The sequence below is a fragment of the Onychomys torridus genome, chromosome 1, assembly GCF_903995425.1.
Source record: "Onychomys torridus chromosome 1, mOncTor1.1, whole genome shotgun sequence".
Taxonomy (NCBI): Eukaryota; Metazoa; Chordata; class Mammalia; order Rodentia; family Cricetidae; genus Onychomys; species Onychomys torridus.
In genome coordinates this window covers 103,625,115-103,641,460 of record NC_050443.1, presented here as the reverse complement: position 1 = coordinate 103,641,460, position 16,346 = coordinate 103,625,115, and the positions used below count along the sequence as shown (strand labels likewise).

General features: G+C 50.8%; 1 protein-coding gene across 6 annotated transcripts in view; it reads right to left on the bottom strand.

The window, feature by feature from the left end:
* The window catches only part of LOC118589073 (katanin interacting protein), a 175,413-nt gene that overhangs the window by 19,622 nt on the left and 139,445 nt on the right, over nt 1-16,346 (bottom strand). For 5 of the 6 annotated variants that reach the window (XM_036195976.1, XM_036195961.1, XM_036195993.1 and 2 more), the window contains 4 exons: nt 14,470-15,346; nt 7,375-8,079; nt 6,248-6,456; nt 3,821-3,899 (listed from right to left, as the gene is read on the bottom strand). In XM_036195976.1, the coding sequence (XP_036051869.1) occupies nt 3,821-3,899; nt 6,248-6,456; nt 7,375-8,079; nt 14,470-15,346 (1,870 nt within the window). The remainder of the gene's footprint in view (nt 1-3,820; nt 3,900-6,247; nt 6,457-7,374; nt 8,080-14,469; nt 15,347-16,346) is intronic. The other variant, XM_036195968.1, reaches the window with a different exon arrangement.

The following is a 16,346-nucleotide window of genomic DNA, read 5'->3' as shown; positions in this document are numbered from 1 at the left end:
TTGTTTTGAAACCTCTGATTGATAGAAAAGTAGGTAGGTGGTCAGTGGATACGTCTCCCCTAATTTATAGTGAATGATAAATGACTCCTCACTGAGCATGTGTATGCACCAACTGTGGTTTTAGAAGTAGAGATGTGAGGGAAATAAGAGTGAGTCTCAGTGTGAGCAGTGCTCATTCAGAAGTCAATAGTCACCTGGCAAATGCTGCGTACCACAGCTGTACACTGCTGCATGCCCAACCAGAAGGAAGGGATGGGGTGGAGTGTGGCCAAGCAGGAGCAGGGTATTTAGGAAGGGAGGTAGCACCTGGGCTGGGACTGCATGCAGGAAGAGGCATGCTATGCTGCACTTCTAAAGAACATTCTAGACTGAGAGAACAAGTTGGGCCTACATGTGAAAGCAGCTGGCCAAGGGAGGAGAGGAGAAAGACTAGGAAAGGAGACAGGGCTCAATCCCACATGGAAGCTGAGATGTTCACAACATAGCAATGGGAAGTTACAACAGTTTACTTTTTCTCTTTGCTTTGTTGAGGTAAGATCTCTCTTTGTGATCTAGAATGGCCTCAGAACCAGTGATCCTTCAGGCTTAGCCTCCCAAATACTGGGCCTGCAGGTGTGTACCACCATGGTGGCCTATACATGGCACCAGGACAGTGGTGTGGGCCGAACTGTGTCTTGGAAGGACTTCAGCAGGACAGTAAAGGCAGCCAGGCATGGAAGACACTGGAACTGAGAGTGACCTCATCGAGGGTGTTCACAGTGGGAGAGGACAGCAGGGGACAGGATCAAGGTCTGTTTAGGAGGCAATGGAGCCGAATGGTTTGAACATAGAAGGACAAGAAGGGATTGATCCAGGTGACAGGGTGGGGTGGGGAGCATCTGGGATGGAGAAGGCCTAGAGGTGGAGGAGGGAGTAAACTGTGAAGGGAGGGATAGGGAGAGGCAGAAATACCACCTCTCCCTGGTAACAAGCCTTTCCCATGCCCGCAGTCCCTTTGTGTCTGGCATGAGGCACCTGATCGCATTGATCCAGGGCTCTGAATGCAACAGCTCTCCTTGTGAGCTGATATCCATGTTCCATATTCATTTTCCTTGCGTGCATCAATTAGTATTTATACAAATGGAAATTAATTTTGTTATTTCTCTCATGCTTTGGCCCTCTCGACTTCTTCCCTATTCATCGTGGCTGATATTTGCAAAACTTCCCAAATGAGTGTCATCTGCAAATTAGCAAGTCATAGATTCCCTTTCAAAGCAAGAGGATTGGCCGTGTTCACCCACTGCTGCCCCCCTTCCCCACCGCAGGACTGATTTATTAAAGTGTATTCTACTTGCACATGCTGCTGAGCAGGTGGAGGATGGGACGGGACGGGGGTTAGAGAAGAGATGTAGTAATCCTGGGGCTCTAGGCTTAAGAGGGAGGGAATGACCCAGCGGAGAGGCCTAACGCTTTCCTAGCAGGTACAAAGTTCAGAAGTCACAGGGTTCTACTCCAGGGCCAACCTCCCAGCCACTGCAGTGGCGTTTCTGAGAAAGACTGGGTTAGTTCAGTGCCAAGGACATTGGTAAACAGCCTTTGGAGATGAATTAACAGGTAGACAGGACAGTGGTGCCTCCCGCCTGGCAGCACCCTCACCTGCTTTCCTCTTCTAGGGATAGGTCCTGGCTCAGCCAGGTTGTCTGGGCAGCTGGCCACTCTTACCCAGGCTACAGGGACAGCCAACCACCCAAGTCTGGCCAGATACGGTTTTTATATCTCCTACCTGTCCATCTCCATCATGGTGAACCACATAATTGATTTATGGAAAGGCCTGAGTCACAAACTAGACCCAGAGACTTAATTCTGGAGCTATACCTGCTGCAATAGATGTGGCGTCTGCTCTGGGGTTGCTAGTAATGGGTGGATGTGAGCACAAGGCCCTGGGGCATGGCCCTCCCATGAGTCCCTGGGGCATGGCCCTCCCATGAGTCCCTGGGGCATGGCCCTCTATGAAGAAGAACAGGAAGCAAACAGGGTAGAAAAACAGACACACAAAATCTCCATGGTGTCATTTCCCTGCTTACATCTAGTTGCCTAAGAAACTAGTGACCCTAACTTCTAGGTGCATAAACCAATAAATTTTCTTTTACTGAATTCAGCTTGAATTTAATTTCCATTGTCTCCGTGTGTGTGTGTGTGTGTGTGTGTGTGTGTGTGTGTGTGTGTGTGTGTATTAGGGTATGAGTGCATGTGGGAGCCAGAGCCAGAGGACAACCTTGGGTGTCATTCTTCCTCACTGGGTCCTGGGGCACACCAAGTAGGATAGACTGGTGGTCAGAGAGCCCCAGAGCTTCACTGGGTTCCATCTCATCAACAGTGGGATTACAGTGTACACTACCATGCCCGGCTTTGTGTGGGTCCTGGGAACTGAATTTACCAGGATCCACCAGCTTGTATGTTAAATGAGCCATCTCCCTGTCCCTTTGTTTGTTTGTTTATTCATTCATTCAGCACGATCTCCCCTTAGAGCACAGGCTGGCCTTGAATTCGGGTGTTGCTGTTCCTGCCTCTCAAGCTCTTTAGTCCATTAGTCTAGAGTAATTTAGTGACCCAGAGTGGAAAGAACTATAACAATTCAAAATAAGTCACCTTCTTTCCGTCTTAGAGACCATTTTTTCCTTTTGGGTGGGCAAGGGACAGGGGAGGGTTCTCATGGAGGACAATGGGAAGGTATTTGGGGCAAAGGGCTGCAGAAGAGCCAGCAGGTAGAGGTGCAGTGTGCACTAGGCACCACCCAGATCCTTGTCCCAGGACAGGAGACAACCTGTGCCACAGGCCACAGCCCCACTCACTTCTCCCAGTTACTGACTATCTCCAGAAAGCCAGGGCCTTCTGGATGCAGCCTCTGACATGAGGACATAGGGACATGAAGACCAAGCGTTCCCTCAACTCAGGACATCACTAGTAGCCACCGCAGCTTCTGTGCTTCCCATCAAGCTGCTGAGGCCACCTCTGCCACCTCAGCGTGGGGATAGAAGGCTCCAGTCATCCTCCCTCAGAGCTACCTTAGAGACCCCACACTCAGATCGCATGCACGGACTGGGCAGGCGGGGAGCCAGAAGAGTCACTCAGACCCAGGAGACAATGAGAGCCTGCGACCCCCTAAGGTGGCGAGGGGAGGGGCCCGGCTAGGCTGGGCCCACTGGGGACTGGAGATGTGAGGCTGCTTCTGAAGAAGTAGGGTAAGGTCACCACTCTTGTCTTCAGGAGAGAAACTGAAAGCAAGTGACACAGCATCAGGGAGGGCAAGAAAGAGCAGGCAGCCAGGCAGCCGGAGCATGCAGAGAGCCTGTTAACAGGGCCTTGGGGGAAGCAGGGGGACCGCAGACAGCCATGACCCTGGCTTCAGCTTCCCTAGATAATGAAGGACTGACATGGACATGAGTGAACTAAGAGGAACTGTCTGAAAGGAGGAGGAGAGGCCCAGGAGTCGGGATGAGATCTACTCAGGGAGGTGTGCTAGCTGCTGCAGCCTCGTGTGTTTCAATATGTGACATTAGCAACATCTCATAATCTGCCTAAAATCATGGTTCCAGAGAACCTGGGCTTGGGGTCTTGTGAACCCCTCCCCCCCACACACACACACCCTACTTTGCTCTGTGTGCTGAGCTATTGCTAAGGTCCAAACAGCCCCACCCACTGAGACTACAGCAGCCTGGGGCCACCAGGCTCCCATATCCAGATCTCCAGTGAGCATATAGATGGCCTGGGTACAAAATGCCACCGTGCCCCTCTGCTAGTGCAGAGAGGCCCCTGCCAGGCACCTGGGACAGGTACTCACACAATCCATAGAAGATGCCTGGCTCTGGTGTGGTGACTTCAGAGACAGGGGGACTGGCTTGTAGTTCTAGCCCTGGTACCTGCAGGATGGTTGGGGAGAAACAGGGAGAAGAGAGGTTTTAGTGGTACCCACTTGTTCCTTTACCAGATTCATTGCCCACTCCGTGCCCAGGAAATCCCTGGGTCTGTTTTTGTATGCCTTGCCTTCCTATGACTGACGAGGTATGTGAGTGTCTAGAACTGGGACTATATCCCGACCACAGCTCTTCCTGGAAACTGAGGGTATCCAGACTTTCTCAAAGTCTCTCGTAGACCATATGCTTGTTGAGTGAAAGGGAAGGAAAAAGGAAGAAAAGGATGGGGAAGGAGGAAGATGGGGAGAGGGAGGGACTTGGGGAAGGAGTGAGACAAGGAGTCAGGGAGGGAGGGGAAGAAGGGAGGAGGAAAGACGGAGGAAGAGAGCGGGAAGGATGGACAGTGAAGGAGAAAAGGAGAGGGAAATAGGGAAGAGGCAGGGGGGAAGAAGAGAGGGGCAAGGAAAGGAAGAGGAAGAAGAATGACGGAAGAGGGAAGGAAGACGGAGAGAGGAGGAAGAAAGTGGAGGGGAAGGAAATAGAAAAGAGGTCGAAAGGAGGAAGGGAAGGATGAAAAGGGGAGAAAGGAGCCCCAAATCACAGCAAGTGGGCCCTCACTTGTGGCTGTTTAGAACTGTCATCTGAGAGGTGAGCCCAGAGCCTGTACTTTTAGAGTTCCCAGTTGACACCCATGGGCAAAAAAATGAACAGTACTGTCTACTGACAGGTCACAGTGGGCTGCTGCACTCTGCTTGAAGTCTCCATGTAAGATGAATTACTTTTCATTTAACATTAATTCTCCTGGGCAAAGAAGCCTTCAGTGCTTCACACAGGAATGGAGTAAGGCAAAGGAAGCAAGACGTTTGCCTTCCCTAGGACCAAGTGACCCCTCTGGCCTCGCAGGTCAGGTCCATTAGCAGGTTCCCTTGGGCCTTGACATTTGGGAACCACTGGCAGATAAAGGACTTTAGGATCAACTCCATGGAGACCCACGGGTTGAGGACAGACTATGCCATGCTTTGTGGCCCAAGGAAGGTTTGGGACATTTCAATTAATTGCCACTTTTAAGTTGAGATAGTGTAAAACCCAGATTTCTGGTTCCTCTGGCAAAGAGAACAAGCAGACGTGGATTATGAGCTGTCCGGGCAGGGCTGCAGGCTCTTCTCAGCCTCCCACTCATTGCCCTCTTGCCCCATGCCTGCCTGGCCCTGCTGCTGTGGCCCCACGACACTGGGAGGTGGTCTGTATGCCAGCTACTGATTTCCTCACACACTTCTGTGGGCCAGCCTGTCTCCTGGGGCTTCTGGTTGTCCCATCTTCTTCTCACACCCCTCTTTCTCTACATTACAAGACCCCGAGACCCCGGGGCCTCTCCATTTTCATCAGTGGACCCTGACATGGGCTCACTCTTGCCCACTGTTTTCAGCATTATGCACTCAGATTCTGGCTTTGACACCTTCACGATCTACCTCAGTGAAGGCACTTAATCCATGCCCTCAGCAGGAATACAATAGTCCCTACTTCAGGGTCATCATGGGGCCAGGCTCGCAAAGCCTGTATCACTAGTGAGCTTGGGTTAGGTCATGTGCTCAGGCGTCCATAGTTATGCTCACTGTTTGATGTTTATAAATGGTTCTAGGGGTAGAACCCAGGCCTAAAGTATGCCAGGCAAGTACTTTTCTGATGAACTACATCTACAACCTTCTTTGTGCTTTTTGAGACAGTTTCTCTAACTTGGCCAGGCCAGCCTTGAATTCATTCTATAACTGACTTGCCTTGGACCTGTGAATGGCTGGCTTCCAGGCCTGTACTAACAGGCTCAGCTTTGGCCTTTGATTCAATTGCAAGGCTGCCTCCTGCAGGCATGTCTATTCTACTCACAATGGTGAGTGATCAGAAGCCGCCTCAAGCACATCTATCTCCTCATAGGGCTGCCAACCTCTATATTACACACACACACACACACACACACACACACACACACACACACACAGCACTGAGCCCAACATCCAGCCTGTATTTCCTGGCTTTGATGAAAATTTGAATCCTTACTTCACTTTGGTTTAAAAAAATAATAGATAATTAGAGAATGAAACACGAAACACTGAATAGAAAATGAAATAGAAAACGGGGACTGTCAAGGCGGCACCCCAGCAGGGTAAAGGATATCTGTTTTACTTCCCCTTCCTGCTCTGAGTTAGGAGCAGTAATCCACTTAGGAGCTGTCCTACAACTTGGGAAGCTGAGGCAGGAAGACAATGGGATCAAGGCCAGACTGTGCTTCATGGTGAGACCTTGCCTTGAACAACAAAGGGAATCCATTTAGGGGTACTCCAGCCCCACTCCAACCCTACCTGGTCCTGGGCACCCAAGCCGGCCTGTGTGAAAGGCCGCTCGTCCTGACCTTCACTGTCGGCAGTGCTGGGTCTCCTTAGTGCCTCTTCAGGCTGAAAGCCCCACAGGCTCTCAGCATCCATGTCAAAGGTCTCATCCAAGCAGAATATGGCCTCCAGAATGTCCTCATCCGTGGTAAAAAGGATAGTGTCTCCAAAGTGCTCAGGGGCTGGGCAAATACCAAGAAGAGAGAAGGTTCAACTCACCCCAGGCCCCAGCGATCTGCCATTCAGAACATGTTCTGGTGTCCCACACACTACGTGATCACAAGCAGCTGACAGTTCCTGGTATGAGCCAACAGCTCAGTCCCCACATTTCACCAAGCTGAGAGCCACAATGATCTACTGCTAGGACCTCATGGAATGAGGATCCTTGTCATCTGTCACCAAACAAGTCCCTGGTGAGAGGCACTAGATGTCCAACCTAGATCCCTTAGCCTATTTCTGCAGTGCTGGGGATAGGACCCCAGGGACTTGCACATGCTACGCAAGAGATCTATGACTGACCTATAGCCACAGAGTCCGCTTGTTTTAAATCTTGAGACAGCCTTGCTAAGAGACTCAGACTGCCCTTGAACTCAGTCTATAGCCCACATGGGCTGGAGCCTTTGGAGAAGTGGGATTTCAAACAGTGTATGTGGTAGTGGGTAGTCTCAGGGTGATTTTATCATCCATGCATAACCCTAGTGCTGGGACTACAGCTATACACTGCCTGGCTTTCTGCAGGCCCTTTTATGAAGCCCCTCCCCTAGATGGTATGGGTATTCTGCTCCTAACCATGGCAGTTGGGCTCCAGTGGCCCATGGGCTCCCAAAACACCCTACCCTCTAACTTAAGGCAAGAAAGATGCTATAATTCATGACTCTGATTTGCAGAAAAGCTCCTTCTCCAGTTTAGGATCCTGGTCCCTAGATAGACACTTAGTGTTTGGAGCCCAGTTCTGGCCCACCCATGCTGGAGGAGGTGAGGGGTGCACCATGTCTGTGAAGAGGACTTTATCTAACCTGGGCTAGCTCATAGGTTTCCCCTCCATACCTCAGTGAGCAGCAAACAAGGACTTCTGGAACATCCACACAGATATACTGTACCTCCCATCAGGGTTCCTGAGGCTTTGGCAATTTCTCCTTCAAAGATGCACTGTGTATCCAACAGCATGGTGATGTCCTTCACACCACGGAAGGAGTGTATTCGAGACTTATTGTAATTCCAAATCCTAATCAGGGCAACTTGGCAAGGGTGTGTGAACTCGATGGAGATGGAGTGGCTCATGCCTGGTGTGAAGGGGGCCAGCCAGACATGCATGTCATCCTGGGTCCTGTTCACCCCATCGATGAGGTTGGAAACTACACGTGGGTCTTTCCCATAAGCTGGTAAAATATTGATGTCAGGCGGGTCCGCTGTAATGCTGGAGATCTGTACTGGTTCCCCTGTGGAGCTGAATATCTCTATGCCATTAAGGCCAACGTAGTGTCTGTCTCCCCATGTAGACTTGATGTCAATGACCAAGTGCTGTCCATAAGGGAGGACTGGGATTTTAAAGTCACTGTCACCATCTGTCTCTATGGAGGGCTCCGGCTCCTCCTTTCTGCAAGGGGGTGGGGCTTCCTCACACCGGCTGCTCCTCTGCTGCTTCAGGAACTCATCTAGGATGTCCCCCTGTGGCTCCAGGGCAGAGATGCGGCCCCGGTGGGCACGGTCGAAGGCAGTGAGGGAGTCCCATGATGCATGCAGTGCGTGTTCCTTCTCACCATACCACTGCAACCAAGGCAGTGTCCCGGTGGCCTGGGCATCTTCTGAAAGAGAGGACACAGGAGCAGCTAGTACCTTGTTAGTGTTACACCCTGGGAACTGCCTCATGCAGTGGCTCTTAGCTGCCTTGGCTGGCATGGCCTGAGAGGCCCTTGTGACATCTGTGGGTCAAGGCTTCCAGAGTGGTCTGGGTGGAGCATGGCTTCCTGTCCCACGTGATCTTCAGTGTTGGCCTTGGAGGCTAGACTCTCATTTCAGAAAAGTCAAGAAGCATTTTTAATAGAATTTAACTTTCTAGGAGTACAACTATTATACAAATCAGGAGAAGGGCTACAATTAGAACCTTGAATGTTCTAATCTTGAAGGCTGGTATGCTGTAGGCTTGTCATCCGGACTGTGGCACTACTGAGAGGGGTGGGGCCATGTACCTGAAGGGGACTCGGGGATGTTAGTCTCTGTTCTTCCTTTCTTTGCTTTCCAGTTACCACGAGGTGAGCAGCTTCATCACCACATGCTGCCACCACCATGCGCTGCCTCACTGCAGGTGCAACATGGCCAAATAGTTCAGGCCTGGAGCCTTTGAAACTATGAGCCATAATAAACCCATTCTCCTCGAAAGTTGTCTGTCTCAGGTACCATGATGACAGGAAGCTGACATAGGAAGGCCATTTTAGTTTTGGAAACTACCAGAAGTTATCGCACTTTGAAACTCACATAGCCAGGGACACATCATGGCCCACAGGGTCTGAGTTGGTCACAGTGTGGGCTGCGATGGAGGCTGGCCCAGTCACGTGACTCTGATAGCACTAGAAGGCATTATTTAACAGCAGGAAGAATGTTCAAGAACAACTGTTAAATCTGCACAGCCCAGCACTTGTTTGGAGGCAGGAGGATCACAAGTTCAAGGCAGTCACCTTCGCCAAGTATATTAAAGGGTAAGGCAATTGTTTTTTCCCACGCATGGGACAAAGCCTGAGTCCTGAGCATGAGGACACAAAGCAGTCATCTGAGGTATGCTCTGAAGCCACCTCTCAGAGCCCAGTGTGAACACTGTAGTGGCCCATCCTGGCAGCCAAGCACAGCCAATTATTGCCCAAAGGTGTCGTACTGAATACAGTGGCACACAGCACTGCCATTCTATGTCTCTTTCATACTGGCCAGGGCCTGTACTCCATTTCCTGCTGGCATTCTGGGGGCTTGGTACCATCAATTATCTCCTCTCTCTAGAGTCTTCCAGCACTGCTCCCTCCAGTGCTTCCTGCTGCTTGCTCTGCCTACAGACATGCATAAATCTCTCCTGTCTAGAAAGGGGAGAGTACTAGATACTGTGGCTTACTCCCATCATGCTCTGTCCTCGCCTTTCCTGTGCAGACACCCTGCTTCCTGGTAATAGCAGCCTCTCAACCCACCCCAAACACAGCCTTCCTTCTTTGGGAAACAAGCCTTGGCTTTCTGGAGACCACCCCACTTGTAGGACCTCCACACTGAAGCTAAGGGAGCTGTTATCCCCTGCCTGAGCCAGACTGATGGGATAGAGGGTAGAATTGTGAGGGCCCATTTGACCACCCTGTGGGGAACCTGCCTAAAAATGTTGCCAACTTAGGAGCAGGAGCCAAAAGATACAGAGAAACCCTGATGGCCTTGTCTGAGTTCCTGCATCCACCGGTCCCCAAGAGCAGCCCCCTGGTGGCTTTTGCACTTTGGATGCCTAAGACACCTACGGTTACCAGAACTCCCCTCTGAGACGTGGCTTTCTGCAGAGACAGAGACTTCTCAGTCTTTCGTCAGTCTTCACGCATTCATGACATCCCAGTCAAAGCTCCTGCACTCGATAGTCCCTGTCGGTGGCTTAGGAGACCACTTCAGCTTTCTAGCTCCCTGGCCCAGAGAGATAGCTAGCTTTTCTTTTCCTCCCCCCTCCCTCCCTTCTCCCCTCCCTCCCCCTTTCTTCTTTTCTTCCTTTCCCCTCCTCTCTCTCTCTTCCCTCCTTCCTATCTATCTTTCTTTCTCCCTTTTTTTGAGATGGGGGTCTCACTACATAGCTCAGGCTGGCCTCAAACTTGTGATCTTCCTGCCCCAGCCTCCAGAATTTCAGGAGCACAGGTATGCCCACAACACCCAGCCTACCCCCAGCTTCTTATCACAGTAGTGCCACCCTCTTGTTCAAAGTCCAGCAGTACCTGAGACTTGATCTTTGGTTCCATCTGGCCCTGTCCTAACCCAGCCATCAGTCTCAGCCTCCCTGGGTCTCCCAGATCCCACATAGACACTGCCTAACCTTACAGCCACTTCTGCAAGGGTCCCTCAATCCCAGTGACCAGTCCACTGGACTCCTTGCTGGTGGCAGATGAAGAAGGGGACAGGGCAGGCACAGGAGAACCCACAGGTGACAACCTCCAGGCTGATCTAGGGGCACTGAAAGCAAGAAGCTGGTGTCAACAGGCTTCCTGTCGCAGCAGACACTTCTTAGGTATTTCTAGCAGCTCATGCTATCTGTGTGTGGTACTAGGGCACAGCAGGGGGCTGTCACCTGTGGGTTCTCCCATGCGTGTCCTGTCCCTTTCTTCCAATCTGCCTCCAATAAAGAGCCCAGAAGTCCCCACATTCCCTCCTCCCAGGGGCAGAGGGAGCCCGAGCATGGGCTGTCATCACTTGGGTCTCTGTGATCTGAATTCCTCTGCTGAAGCAATGGCAGGGTTGGCCTGCGAGCACACCAGGAGACACTAAGCTCCACACATCAGGAACTTGGCTGGGTGCCTCTGCCAGGGAGCAGGGACTTGGCATTCCTTCTGAGTCTTCCTTCCAGACTCCACTCCGAGTCGTATACTCGGTTCTAAAAGGAGAGGTGTAGACTTTCTCCTGGCCCTCTCGGGTGTGATGGCAGCTGGACATCCATGTGTTTCCCTGTGTCTGTCTATCTGCTGGGAACATGCTCTGTCTACTGCTTGGGACTAAGCTAAGGCTTGGCCTGTCACTGCTGACAATCCTATTCTAAATCTGCTAGACAAGAAGTTTCTTTTTTTCTTTTTTTGTGGTACCAAACCCACAGCCTTTGCACACATTAAACAAACACTGTCTCGTTAAGCCATGTCCCCAGCCCCAATCCTAAACCCAAGTGGGTAGCTGAAAGCAATGGCGTCCATCTGCAGTCTATGCAGTCCGGAAGGACCCCTGATGATGACATGACAGTATCCAAGATGCCAAAGACTCCTCCTGTGAGGAGTCAGTTATGAAGCTGGGCGTTTATAAACTGCATCAGTGGTTACTAACACAAGAAACAAGAATGGACAGGGCAAATATAAGAGCTGCCTTTCTTCCAGTGAACCTGCTTCAGCTATTGCTGATTGGGCAAGGGCTGGACACCTGACCCAAGTCTACCAATCAGGCCCCTGGGACTCTGGAACTGGTTGTCGCGCCCAGAGCCAGCACTCAGTCACTCAGGCCTGAGAGGCCTTTGGCTGCCTGGGAACAAACTAGTGAGGAAATGGAGGCCTGGTGGACTTGTGAGGAGAGCAAGGGGACAGGGAGAGGATGCTATTAGCCTTTGGTGTCAGAGTACCCTGAGTTCTCCCTACTCTTCGCTGCTCACAGTACAGGCTACCTGTGGCCAAGGAACCCCACTTCCAGAATGCAGATGGCATTATAGTAAAATCTGGTTCCCTGCTGAGCCACACTGAAGACACAGTGATGGAGTCCCCATGGTGAGGACAGAGCTCTGAAGCCACTGTGAGCTTATTCACCCCACTAGCAAAATGGTGGCCTCAGCCAGCATGCTTCTTGGAGGCCCAGGCATGGGCTTTGGCATTGGGTGATGGGTAATAACACGATTTCTAGACAACTTTCCTCATTAGCAAAACCAGCTAACAAGCATTAAATCTCAAAGGCTCGATTCTTAATGTGTCACTGAGCCAAGCAGGGAAATGTCTGGCAAGAAACTAAAGTGAGATCAAGGTCTCTGAAGCTGGACAGTTGGACTGTTGCCTGTCACCAAGAACTCCCTGCAGCTCCTGTCTGTTTAGAGCCTGGCTGACCATTCAGTGAGCGCTGGCAGCTACGCTAATCAGCCCCACGAGTACTGGCTCCAAGCACAGACGGTAGGGTTGATCTACTATAGTTCAAATACTATGCTAGCCCCACTGGCTGTGGGAAAGGAAAACCCAGGAAAGCTACTAAACTTCACTTTTTTATCTGTAAGATGGGGTTCAGAGTCATTAAGGTTGGACCAGACCTTAGCAAAGTGCAAGCACACAGGGACCCAGGCCCTGTAGCTGCTTGTCACCACTGTCCTGCCCTACAGCATGTCACTTGAGCCAGGCTTTCGTACTCAGAAGGCTTCTCTGTCTATGTTTCCTTCAGTGTTATGTATACTTGTGTGTGCATGTATACACAGATCTGCATGCCTGTGGAGGCCGGCGGGCAACCCTTGGTCATCATCTTCAGCAGAGGTCCACCTGCACTGAGACAAGCCTCTCACTAGCCTGGATATCATTATTTGGCTAGACTAGCTGACTAAGAAGGGATCCTACTGTCTTTGCCTCCTCAGAGCTGGAATTAGGTGGGTTTTGGGGATCCAACTCAGATCCTCAAGTACTTTGCTTACCACCACCCCCCACCCACACACACCTCTGACCATTTAATGTGTTTCTTGAGGCAGGGTCTTTCTATGTAGCAGGGGCCAGTCAGAGCTGGTGATACTCGTGCCTCAGTACCTTGAGTGTAGAGGATCCAGGCTTAGTCCCACCATGCTTCTCTGAGGATTCCTGGTCTCTTTACTCATTCTCAGAGTCTAAATGAGAGGTGGGCATCAGCAAAGATGCAGAGGGCAGTCAGTGGTTAGGTGAGCCAGTCCTCAGAGTCTGAGGGATTTGCTCTGCATCTGATGTGACACAGGAGGGTCTAAGCAGACACTGACACAGTGAACAGAGATGATTCACTAAGGACAAGCAGGGTTCCAGTGGCCACACCAACAAGAGGCAGAATCAGAGAACAGGTGACACAGGCTGGGGAAGGGGAGCAGGAGCAGAGACCATCTGCTGGGCATGCTTCTCTGCCAGGTACCTGCCACATGCAGCCCACAGATCTCAAGTGACCATCTAGAATGTCTGTGGTGCAGCTTAAATCATAATCATTACAGATGAGGAAAGGGATGCTCTGTAGAGGCTTTGTGGGAACAGGTGGAAGGAGTTAACACTGAGGCTCAGTCGGTCTGTGAGGTGGCATGTGACACAAGCTGATGTCTCACTCATTACTTGATGAACACTCCCCAGGTGCCAGGCTCTGTTGCCCCCCTGAAGCCACTGTCTTGTTTGTTCCTCACATCTCCAACAGAGGCGTGCCAACCCTATCTCATAGATGGAGACACTGAAGCTCAGAGAGCAGAGAGAGGCAAACAGCCAGATTTATGCAGATGACTTCACGATAAGGTACTCCACAACACAGGGACAGATGGATACAGAATGCCCCCATAGTCCCCTCCTTACTCAGGATGGTCATGCAGAACACACCCTGAGCCCATTATACATTCAGAATGTCCTTATAGATAACCCACCACAAACACTATGATGGTTTCAACCTGAACTCTGCCTTCTGTTTTATTTTCAATCCTGGGCGATGAGCCCAGGGCCCTGCATCACTGAGCTACAGTCCAGCCTTCTACCTCTTTTTTTTGAGACAAAGTTCACTGAGTTGACCAGGCTGGCCTTGAACTCACTCTACAGCCTAGGTAGGCCTTGGATTTGTAACTCTCCTGCCTTAGCCTCTGGAGTAGCTTTTATAGGCATGAGCCTATAAAACCATAAAACCTCATGATTTCTTCCTACACACACACACACACACACACACACACACACACACACACACACACATATACATAGTGGTTTCAAAATAGTCACTATCAGTCGTTAACCCTATAAAACAAGACTTTATCATACTCTAGTTTGTACTGACAAAAGAAAATGGAGACTGGCATAGTAATCATGCATTCCTGAAGGCCAGCAACAAGACTGTGGAGGGGTGGCTGCCTCCTTCCAATGGCCTTGGACCCTCTGACTACCACCCTACAATGTCCAGAAGTTCTTTCTATACCCAGGCTAGTGTCCACTGTGTTCAGCATCATCCTGGGGTTGTCTTCTAACAGGTAAGTTACTAGGGACTAATGTCTTCATCAAAGGTGAAGAATGAAGTCCGGGTTTGAAAAGCCATGTACAGCAAGAAAAATGGGACAAGGGACAGATAGATCCTGGCGCCAGTGACAATCACATCTAGGAGTTTAACATGCAGAGTACCCAGCTGTCCCTCATTTGTACCCACCCCGCTGGCTGAGACAGTGGATCTGTGACTCCTACTTGAGAAAAGCCCCCTTGTTTTATAGATAAGGAAACCAGGGTCCAGGGAAACAAATGGCTTCATGCCAACTGAAGCTTCTCGATGCTTACCTTGGCTGACTGGCTGGTCATCACCATGGCTACTGCTGGCATCCTTCTTTAGGGCCCTCCTTCCACTAGCAGGGCGGTCCCTGTTGGGAGGCTGGCTAAAGATGTCTAAGTCATTACCACAGGCTTTGGAGGATGCCCTCTGGGGTCTCTCTTCAGTGATGACACTCCAGCTGTTAGTCCTCCCTTGCTCACGTCGAGGGCCTTTTTCCCTGGTCTCCACCTCTCCAAGAGCATCATCAATGACATCATCCAATGGAAGCCTGCTCTTCTGTTCCAGATCCTTTTCAGGACTGAGCCATGGGGGTTTGGGCTTCCTGCCTGCCTGTTTCTTGCCCACCTCTGCTAGAGAAGGCTGTAACCAGTGTGGAGTTTTCCCAGAAGGTTCAGGGATTCTCTTGCCTTTGAGGTTTTCCAGCTGTTGGAGCAAAGAGGGGTCCTCTTCCAGAGGAGGATATTTCCCAAGAGAGGAAGAAGAAGGAACACTGGGCCCATCACCCATTGAGGCAGGGGCTGCCAAGAGTCTGACATCTTCCTGTAACTTGGACAAACTGTCTTTCAGGCAATGAGTAGAATTCACCCTTTCACCAAGGAAATCTCCTTGTGAGGAAACTGTCATATCCACCAAGGCTTCAGCTGGCTGTGAGCAGCTTTGCTCAAGCTCCTCGACCGCATTTATGCCAGCCATCCTAAGGGCACCTTTGCTTTCTTCCCAGCCAGCGTTCAGGGCCTTCTCTGGGCTCTCTCTCTTCTCGCTCTGAAGGTCAACAGGGATGGTACAATCAAAAGGGACTTTGCCTCCTCCTTTGTCTAACACGCCATCGAAGATGAGGCTTTTGTTGACATAGAGTTTCACGTTCTTGGCACCAATATCAAGATCCTGAATGCACAAAACGGAACAAAGGAAAACGTGTGTCATCAGACTGATGTGTCAAACTGGGGAAGTGAAGATGCCCCCAAACAGAAATGTAATGCTAGAAATGCGAGCACTCTAGAGCTGAGCCAGCAGCTGTGAAATGGACTCCCCCTTCCTCTCTCCGCAAAGTGTCCATACTCTGGGAATCAAAGCACTTTCTCAAAGAGGCAGCCTCACTGCTGTCTTGGCTTTCATCGCCTCCTGTCAGGACACTGGTAATGGCCCACTAATTGGTCTCGCAGCTTCCTGGTCCCTTGCTGCTTCAACCTGATTCACACTGCCCCCAGAGTTCATCTCCTACAGGAGCAAAGATGCCCCCTCACTCCCTGTGACACCCTCCCAGCTTTCACAGTCTGTAGTAGCTTTCTTTAAGACTGGCTCCAGCTGGGTGCAGTGGTGTATGCCTGTCAGCCTAGCACTTTCAGGGCCCCAGGACATAGTGAGTTTGAGGCCAGCATGCACTACAAAGGGAGACTCTGTCTCAAAAACAAACAAACAAACCCAAAATGAAAACACCCCCTAACACACACACACAAATAAATGTGTATTTTCAGGAAGCTAAAATGAAGTGTGGTTTCTGAGGCTTCTGCATCAAGGAGACCTGGTGTGCATGTCAAATGCAGGCTCCTGGGACTCCTGGAGTATCTCATATTGAGTATTTTGAAAGTAGAGCCCAGGAAAAGGAATAGGCTATAGACAGGAAGTGGGGAAAGTAACACAGGGTAGGAAGAAGCCCCCAGAGTGCCTGAGCTCTTCACTGTTGGGGGCAGGTGGGGTTCCTTCCTGTTGGAACTCTTTAATGAGTCCAGGGCACATACCTTGGAAATGTCCCCCAAAGACAGAAGTAGTCCATTTGTGTACTGCGTGCTGCAGGTGGCCCCTGGGGCAACAATGCTCTCACACATCACAAGCTGGGCATGTTTGCTCAGCAGACAGCCCAGCAAGCAGCTCAGGTGCAGCAATG